This window comes from Giraffa tippelskirchi, chromosome Y (assembly GCF_054371585.1).
Source record: "Giraffa tippelskirchi isolate mGirTip1 chromosome Y, T2T-mGirTip1v1.2.pri, whole genome shotgun sequence".
Taxonomy (NCBI): Eukaryota; Metazoa; Chordata; class Mammalia; order Artiodactyla; family Giraffidae; genus Giraffa; species Giraffa tippelskirchi.
This window is the reverse complement of record NC_137290.1, coordinates 19,037,217-19,047,369: the sequence shown is the minus strand read 5'-3', so window position 1 is coordinate 19,047,369 and position 10,153 is coordinate 19,037,217. Positions and strand designations below refer to the sequence as shown.

At 40.9% G+C, this 10,153-nt stretch overlaps 1 protein-coding gene across 1 annotated transcript; it reads left to right on the top strand.

Annotated features, from left to right (window-relative positions):
• Positions 1-207: 207 nt before the first annotated feature.
• LOC145537636 (heat shock transcription factor, Y-linked-like) lies at positions 208-2,081 on the top strand. Its single transcript, XM_081568405.1, has 2 exons — positions 208-844; positions 1,276-2,081. Exons 1-2 carry the CDS (start codon positions 332-334, stop codon positions 2,005-2,007), a joined length of 1,245 nt encoding a protein of 414 aa, XP_081424531.1. The 5' UTR covers positions 208-331; the 3' UTR covers positions 2,008-2,081.
• The last annotated feature ends 8,072 nt before the right edge of the window (positions 2,082-10,153 follow it).

Sequence of the window (10,153 nt, the reverse complement as noted above, 5' to 3'; positions counted from 1 at the left end):
CTGTGTAAAAATTCTTTAGCAATGACATTTTGCAGGTTTCATGTTTTTGGTTACTGTTTATGCAAGCAGCCTTTATTTTAAGTTGATGTAGAAGTAAACACTGGTTGAACATTGCCCTTCAATTGCTAGAAGACCAGTGACTTTATGATGTCAGCGCTACTCTTCAATTGCTAGGAGACCAGTGACTTTGTGATGTCACAGCTTTTTGACTTTGAGAACCATGCTGATGGTCTTGAGAGTTTATCTCTGTACGCCAGCCAAGCAGCATTTGAAGTTAGAGTGTGTAAAGTCAGACAAATGAGAAAAGTATCTGAAGAAAGATCTCTCTGAGATGGCACACATTCCTTCAGAAATTCAAGATGTGCTTCGTAACGATGTATCAAGTGGTTCCAAAACCTCCATTGGATCGTCTTCGTGTGATTACACACTTACTGGGGACTCAGTTTTGAGATCTATGATTGAAGAATATGCTTTCCAGGCTTTGTCTAAGGAAGCTGGGATAAAAAGGCCACCCTACACATTTTCTGTCTCTGAAAGAAATGAGTGGAATGATTTTCTTTCCCTCACTTTTCCACAAAAACTCTGGGCTATAGTTGAAAGTGATCAGTTTGAATGTATTTGGTGGGATGAGAGTGGCACTTCTATAGTGATCAACGAAGAACTCTTCAAGAAAGAAGTCTTGGAAAGAAAGGCCCCTTTCAGAATATTTGAAACTGATAGTATGAAAAGTTTAGTTAGCCAGCTTAAACTTTATGGGTTTAGTAAAAAGCGACAAACTTTTCAAAGATCTGCTTCACTACCTGACTTTCTGGAAGAAGAAAACAATGTCTCTGTTTTGAGCAAGGTAATCCAAAATTTCCACTTACTGTCAATATGTAAGATTAAATCATGTGACTTAGAAAGCATGTTCACATATGTAGCTAAAACCGAATTTAAAATTGAGATAGCAAACTGTTGAACACGTTTTATTTTTTGAAGTTGAGAACAGCTGGAGGTTAAAATATTTGATACTTAATACACTCTCCTAGCAACTTGAAATCAGATACATGTCCTCAAGCTACTTTAAGTGGTATTTACTGTATATATACAACATATTTTTTAGTTGAGGAGCATATTTGTTTCTAACATGTAAGGTGTTAAAACTACTAATGGAGGTGTTGTCTTTGATTCTATTTAATTGGCATCATTAAAGGAATACATTTTTATAGTTTAACTTTGCTTGTCAGTTTTACCTTCGTTTATAAAAAACTAAATAATTGTATCCTTTGATTTTAGTTACAGATCTACCATAATCCAAATTTCAAAAGAGGCTATCCCCAACTTTTAGGAAGAATGAAAAGAAGAGTTGGGATTAGCAATGTGTTTCCAAAATCTTCACTAGTTCCAGATTACGAGAAGAAGCATGTTAAAGCAAGGGTCAACATAGATGATCGTAACTCTGGTTTTCATGCTCAAACTAGTGGAGAGAGTCCATTTTCAGCTTCCACCAGTTTAAGTGTGCCTTTCCCACAAAAGACTTATACCAGCCAGATAGTCCCTGAAACAAGCGCCCTATTTCCGCGTGACTTTCCTTCCCCATCAATATCAGTTAGACAAAGAGAACAGAACGTGGTAGATCAACCTGCTGTTTTAAACCAGTTGAGCATTTTTAATTGGCACTTCCATAGCACCTACACTCAAGCAAATGGCCACGTTGAGGACTTTGCTACTACCGCTACATCTACTTCTCAGAACCACATCGTATCTCCATTATGGAGCAGTTCTTTTGGACTGATGGTGGAGCCTTCTACATTTCCAGACAGGTATAGCGATATGTCAGCCCATGACAGTCCTCTTCCTAACCAGCAACAGAGAGGCAACTCAAGGTCCCCAGTGCCAACGATCGCTTATACACCCACCTCCTCTCTTTCAAGTCAATTCATCAACGATATTCCTTATGTGAAAACCATGCTAATTAAAACTGACCTATCAAATAAGTATCAGCTTATGGAACCTAATGAAGATTAAAATTTACGTTGGGAGATGTCAACAAATACCCACAATTCTTGTATTTGAACAATAAAGTTACACGTTCCTCTGCACAGTTTTGTTTTCTATTTTGAAACAATGAAGAGTAAATTAAGGCTTTATTTCAATGTCTGGCTATTTCTCTGCACTCTTTTATAAACTCTTCAGTTCAAGAAAACATCCGTTAGGCATCCTAGGTAAATGGCACCTAGCCTATTGTTTCTAAGCAAGAAAATGAGAACAAAGGGAAAAGAGGTAATGGATGTAAAGTGATTTGGGAAATCATCCCTGCTGAAATGAATGGGTGTCTAAATGAGGATGGTACGGGTGAAGGAACACATACAAATAAAATCAAAACAAGTGCACCTACACAGTACGAACCTTAGTGCGTTCACAGTTACATGATATTCTATTACGTATCGGTAGAGTCTTAAGATAGAGAAGGAAATGGTGCCCCGCTCCAGTATTCTTGCCTGGAGAATTCCGTGGAAAGGGGCTCCTGGTGGGCTGCTGTCCATAGGGTCGCACAGAGTTGCACACAACTGAAGTGACTTAGCAGCAGCAGAGTCTTAAGACATTAGACAGGAGATTGTCTTCATTCTAGAAATTCATTTCATACTTGAAAATATAAATATTGTAGCATGTCCAAAATTAGGAGAACCGTTATACCATCACTGTGATACCAACGATTACAGGACATAATCAGTGACTGGACCATGGCCAGCACAAGATAGGTATTTTACAAGTGGTACTGTATAGGGTCATTTTAGCTCTGCTCTCCTTAAGGCGTACCTTTATTTCCTGCCACCATGATTCCACCCTATATTTCCTAATGCGTATTTAGATTTTGCTTATCTGTTCCCTCAGAGACAAAATAAATTCCTCTGGTGATTGCAGCACCTCAGGATGGTTAACAAGTTCTTTGAAGACATGATATTTGTTTTCCGTAGTAGTTTCAGTACCATTCTCTTACACCGTGCTTCTGGAGCTACAATCACACACACTGCTTTCAGATGTGCTAAGCCCCTTCTCACAACTTTGCCTCAACTCTTTCTTGGGGTTGGAAGGAACCTCTGTTCGCCCTCCTACCAAGGTGAGCACGGATATCAGGTCTTCAATGTGTTTTGGGTCTACCCTCTTTTCTTTGTGTATCTTTCACATCAGCTAAAACGTGTACTTACTGAATTATCAACAAGGAAATGTAATCACGAATCAAATGCTATATACATTACTCAACAACATCCTATAACCTGCACTATTATCATAATTGACCTTTCCTACTTACTGAGAATCTTTTCCCGGTTGATAAATATATATCTTATATGTCCATGAATGTCAAATGTGGGAATTCAAATTATAAAATGATTGCTGCTCTCATGAAGTTTACAGTCTATAACAAGCCATACTAGTCATGTTGTTTCAGGCCCCAGTTCCCTAAAATTCAGTAGTAGTTATAGAGATATTTATGAAAAAAACAAACAAACAAAAAAGAATCATTCATTTTAATTCTCTAGAAAAGTCATGGAGTAAGGAGGGATCAAAATCAATGGCTGATCCTTCACATAGTTCACAATGAAAGAAGATGAGCAGAGTGTCTGCCAGTTGGACCCCCCAGACTGTCATGAACACTACCTAGAAATCTTGGCAATCTCCACTTTGTGGCCATTTCTTTAGACAGTAGTAGCAATATCAAGTCATGGCCCTGTTTTGGTATGGTAACCCACATAGGACAACACCAAGTTAAGTTCACCGTTCTCATGTTTGGGGCTAATGCAGAGTGAAAGCTGTGGGCTATTTGTGTAGATAAGGGAGGTGTCCAAACAGCACACACTTTTTCTTTCACTGAAAACTTTCATTAAATTTGGCTGAGAACACTATACTTTAGAGAGGTAAGCATTTTGCAGCAATTGTAAGAGTTATTGAAATCGGTGTCCTTAGTTATCCTTTCAAGCGCAAAGTTCAATGGTCTGGTTTTCGATTTCAGGCATCTTACTATGGAGCCAAATTTGCATGCTTTGAGAAATAGCACCTTAAAAGCAATCACATCTTCTATTTCATTGGCGTGTACTGATTATTCCTGCTCACTCCCTTTGATCTTCTTTTCCTGTTCTGCTTTGAGGGGCAGGTCCTTCTCAAAAAGAATAGGATTAATTCCCTTAGTGCTCTGTGGTAACTTGGAAAAGGCATGGATAAGGACATGCAATATATTATCTGGGAAAGCTACTGTTTTTGTCCCCTCCTGAAAACATAGTATTAAATTGTACCTCAATTGTCCTACCACGGGAAGCCTGGTTACATGATGCATTACCTTGGTGATCAATTCCCATATGGCTTTAACATATCAGTACCTTTAATTCTCAAAAGCTTATAGAGAAAGTATCTCAATACAGTAGGGAAATATTATACATGAGTTCAGTGTTCTTTCCCGTACTTATTTATTTTATAATTTGTGCCTAAAATAGTAAAAGTGAGAACAAAAATTCAAGTGAGTTAACGCAGTGAGTTAAACACAGAAGATTGAGACAAGAAGTAGAAAAATTGATGGGAGAAGATCAGAGGATGAAATTGGGTGCTTATAGTGGAACAAGCAAATGTGTAACTGCAGGGCCTAAATAGCTCAATATGACTTCACTATTGTTACCCTACAAATTATTTTCATTTTAGCAAATCACAGAATAGTCTTACATGCAAAGTACTTTAAGATCCCATGGAATGCACAACAAAGGTATATCTTTTAAAGCATTCTGATTTAAAATGTCGCTAGAGACATATCATTCAAGTAGAAAATGATTTCCAAAATTAAGCCTAGAGACAAGTATCAGAGAAACTTTGGGAAGTTCATAGGTGTCCTCCAGTGAGTCCTTGGGTTTTCTTTTCTTTTTGTAATTGTGTTTAAGCATACAAGATCGTGACTGTGCTTGTGTGTGTGTGCATCAGATTAAGAATGTGTTTGTGAGTGTATGTCTGGGCTCTCTTTTGGACTTTTATGTTAGAAATTTCAGCTGAAGAAATAGTTCATTCAAAAATACAGCCAGGCACAAATTAAACTGCCCATTCAAAACTCTTCTTTCTCTTTTCAAAGTGCAAGACAAACGGATGCGTCAAAGGTTGAAAGCATTTCAATAATAACCAAGCTCCTCCGCCCAAACATAGTTAAAAACTATGGTACTCTCCCAATCAACCCAGCAAAAGATGCGTGGGACCTTAGGTATCTATGATGTCTGGCAATAACAAAACACCCACCCTCTAATACGGCAGTACTCAAGAAGGCCATGTAGAGGCCTGCAGTTTCAACCAGGCCTTCCTGTAATAGGATACGACCTTCCTATAGGAGGCTGCACACTCACCAGTAATGAACACTCTTAGGCATCAAATGAAACTAAGGACGAAACCTGGAATTCTCTTCCCACATGGTGGAATTCCCCTGCCCCCTTCCCAAGTGGATGTGATAGACAGTTAAAATAAAAGGAAGTTATAACATGGCTGACATTCTTCTTACATAATACCTGAAATGTCCAAGCCCCACCACACTACTAAGCAGCTGACTATACAGGTCTTCTGGTCTCAAATCTGTGTGACAATCATCACATGAGAATTTTATGAATATTTGAGATGCATTGATAGTGCGGATCTGTAAAGCTAAACGTCTTTGAGATCTGACTCAAATAGGAAAACTGTGTACTCCCTGTCTTCAGTTTTATGGGGATTTCACATGCATTCACACACTTCCACAATGCTCAACCTTCATCTGAAGACAAGAGGAATGGTCTATTCACAGAGAAGGCCAGCGGTAAAGTCAAAATGGATCCAGTTTCCTGCCTACATCCCTGCTCAGTAATGTAACCGCTTGTAAGCATTCCTAAGGGCGACTAGGATACACAAGTCAAAGATGCTTCTCCCAGGATTACAGAGTTGGATTGAGAACTGTAAGTTTGTTTACCTCTCATCCCATTCTTAAGATCACAAACCATAACTGTTAACCCATCAGAAGATGGGCAGCTCTAGCACATATTTAGAGACAATGCCTGCTTCTGCCTAAGACCAAGGTTGTAGATCCAAGTGGCATATAGGGTACGGTTTCCATCTCAGGATACCACATGACTCCCCAGGGATTCTCCTTCTCTGGAAAGCTCTCAAGAGATGTTGTGAGAAGAATATTTTGAGGGTGGAAAACAAGGAAACCGACAAGAGTTGTGTTCTTTCTAATTGTCCTCAGTCTCACTTTTCATCCCATGTATAATGACAAAGTCTCCCAAGCACTGCCAATACCAATTTGTTGATGTTCTTCAGCCACTCAGTCTTGTCTGACTCTTTGTGACTCCATGTACAGCAAGAACCCTGGGTTCCCCTGCCTTTCAAATCACCAGTTTACTCAAACCCATGACTTTTGAGTCAGTGATGCTTTGCAGCCATCTCACCCTCTGGCATTCCCTTCTCGTCCTTCCCTCAATCTTTCCCAGCATCAGTTTCTTCCCAGTGATTTCACTCTAGGCCCTAGATGGTCAATATATTGGCTCTTCATGGTCAGCGTCAGAACTTCCGTGAATAGTCTGAGTTGAACTCCTTCATGCTTGGCTAGTTTGAACTCCATGCTCGCAACGGAACTCTCACACATCTTCTCCAGACCCACTACTGCAAAGCATTGATATTTTGGCACTCAGTTCCTGGGGTCCTGCTCATTCCGCCATACGTTACTCCTGAAAATCAACTTTGCCCATTCGGATCTTTTCCAGTAATCACTCAGCTTATTAACATGGTGTCTAGACTGGTCGTAGCTTTTCATCCAAGTGGCAAGTGCCTTTTCGTTTCGTGGCTGAAGTCACTCCCCGCAGTGTTATCAGAGGTCAAGAAAGTGAAACCTGTCACTGAGTCAATTGTATCCAATTGCTAGATCTCAAAATGTTTGGACCACATTCCATGGTCTTATTTTTAGTGTTCGTTGGTTTGTGTTTAGATTGAGTTTTAATCCAGCTTTTCCTGTCACCTCATCAGAAGGCTCTTTAGTCCCTAGTGTTTTTCAGCCATGTGTGTGTTGTCATCTTATAACTAAGGTTATTCACACTTCTCACAGTAATTCTGTTTCCAGCTTCAAATTCTTTCGGCAAGTTATTGTCCATGGTATACTCTGCACAGAAGTCAAATAAGCTGGGTGACAATATATAGCCTTGATGTATTTCCTTCCCTATTTTGTACCAGTCCGTTGTTCCTTCTCCAGTTCCAACTGTTGTTTCTTGACCTGTGTGCACCTTTCCCAGGAAACAGGTATGGTGGTCTTATATTCTTATCTCTTTAAGAATTTTCCACAGTTTGTTGTGACCCACACAGTCTAAGGGCTTCCCCTGTGATTCAGATGGTGAAGCGTCTGCCTGCAATGGGGGAGGCCCAAGTTTGATTGCCGGGTCTGGAAGATCCCCTGGAGAAAGAAATGGTAGGCTACAGTCCATGGGGTCGCAAAGCGTCAGACACAAATGAATGACCTCACTTTCACATGCAGTCTAAGCCATTAACAGAGACAATAAAGGAGACGTAAATGACTTTATGAAACACCCTTGCTTTTTCTCTGATCCAGACTCCAATTAAGGTTTACCTATTAAGATTAAATGACTAACTACACCTGCCTGCTCGCTCTCTCTCTGTTTCAAGTTGTTGCTGCTACTGCTGCTAAGTCGCTTCAGTCATGTCCGACCCTGTGCGACCCCAGAGACGGCAGCGTACCGGGCTCCTCCGTCCCTGGGATTCTGCAGGCAAGAACACTGGAGTGGGTTGCCATTTCCTTCTCCAATACATTTAAGTGAAAATCGAAAGTGAAGTCACCCAGTTGTGTCCGACTCTTCACGACCCCGTGGACTGAAGCCTACCAGGCTCCTACGCCCATGGGATTTTCCAGGCAAGAGTACTGGAGTGAGATGCCATTGCCTTCTCCATTTTTCAAGCTATCATCTACCAACTGTTACATTCCTGGGCACTTGCCATCTTCTTGTGGGCTCTCCTGGTGGCTCAGTTGGCAAAGCAACTGCCTGCAATCTGGAGACCTGGGTTCACTCCCTGGGTCGCGAAGATCTCCTGCAGAAGGAAATGGGAACCCATACCAGTACGCTTGCCTGGAAAGTTAGTATTAAATTATGACCATGCCCATCTCTGACCTTTGACACCCACTTGAAACAGTTAAGTTTCCAGAGCAGAAATAAGGAATCTGTGCTCCGGGAAAATGTCGGGACAATTTGACAAATAGCTAGATATTTTCAGGAACGGACTTTTTGAGCCCAATATCTGTATCATCTTTTATCTGGAAAGGAACTATGTTTCCTCAAACTGATGACAATTCCTCATTAGCAGAAATTTCAGGAAAAATAACTCGGCTTATCTGCATGTTCGAAGTCAATGTTGTACCAGTTATGTGTGTATGCACGAAAGCTCCCATTAAACAGGTAAATTCACATCAACTAAAGTTTGTTGCTTTACTGGCATGCATAAATGAATTACAGAGCCTGCCTAGAAAGAAAATCAGAAGTTCTGATTGGGCAGATAATAAGAAGACGTTGAGAGCAACTCTCTTCATGGGGGCATCACAAATAATACTTCTATAAAGGCAACAGTTCCCCGAGCGCATCCAATGAATATTAGCAGAAGACCTTGCTCAACTATATGGGAACAAGACATAACTGGGAAGAATGGAAGGAAGATGGGAGAAGGAGGATGAGAGGAATAGAACCAAACCTGTGTCTTGTGGTGGGAGATGGAGAAGCAGGGGATAGACTGAGGATTCAGGTAAGTCACCTCAGTAAACTTAAATTACTTTTGACTGAAAGGAAGCAAGGTGAAGAAGCTGATGAAATATAGCTTGTCTAGAGTGAGAATCAAACAGAGAATGTGTGGTGTGGTCCTACATGTCCCAAACGGCCATGCAGGTCAACCAGTGTTCATAGGGCCTGGAAGATGAAACGTGGGGTTAGAAAGCCAACCTGGGAGTGAACTGCGTTTGACTACGTAGAGATGGAGTGATGGATCTGGGATGTCAAAGTGCATAGGAAGGAATGCTTTTTGAAAAATCCCAAACTGACAGAGAAGTGGGACCTTAGGGTTCAGTCACACAGAGGAGGTAACACCATTGAATCCTCCCCCTCCCCACCCCCACCCTTTCCCACAAGCTGAGACCTACTATCAGGCAATAGAAAACAACTAGCTAGAACTAATACTCATGCTTCTGCCACCACAGGCTAGAAAATGATCCCAGTAGGGCCATAAATTTTCTGCCTGTGGTTGCAGACTCTTTGTCTATGGCATACAAAAGGGACAATAGATTTCCAATGAATGAAAATATTCAGGCTCTGGCAGCACTAAAAGCAAATAGGAGTTATCCCAGATTAGAGTCTGACCTGTCCCTACTGAAGATCCAAAGTTATTTCTGCCCTCGTTTGGGCACGCTTTCTCAAGAGGTGGAGCTGTGCTGTGGCTCGTGTTCAGGACCAGAACACTGACAGCAGGGACCCTAATAACATTCATTATACTGACCATGTTTTGCTACGCTGTGTGGCTGGTTCACTCGTTTTCTCACTTGTAGGCTTTCTCATTATTCTTGATTATTTACTGTTTTAAGATTGTTTACATCACATATTTATTTTTTTATTGTTTTAATAAATTTATTTATTTTAGTTGGGGGCTAATTACTTTACAATATTGTAATAGTTTTTGCCATACATTGACATGAATCAGCCATGGGTTTACATGTGTTCCCCTTCCTGGACCGCCCACCCGCCTCCCTCCCCATCCCATGCCTCTGGGTCATCCCATTGCCCTGGCCCTGAGCCCTTGTCTCATGCATCGAACATGGAATGGTGTTCTGTTTCACATATGATAATATACATGTTTCAATGCTATTCTCCCAGAACATCCCACCCTCGCCTTCTCCCTCAGAGTCCATAAAATTGTTCTATGCATCTGTGTCTCTTATTCTGTCTCGCATATAGGGTTATCGTTACCATCTTTCAAATTCCATATCATTTCACACCAGTCAGAATGGCTGCTATCCAAAAGTCTACAAGCAATAAATGCTGGAGAGGGTGTGGAGAAAAGGGAACCCTCTTACACTGTTGGTGGGAATGCAAACTAGTACAGCCACTATGGAGAACAGTGTGGAGATTCCTTA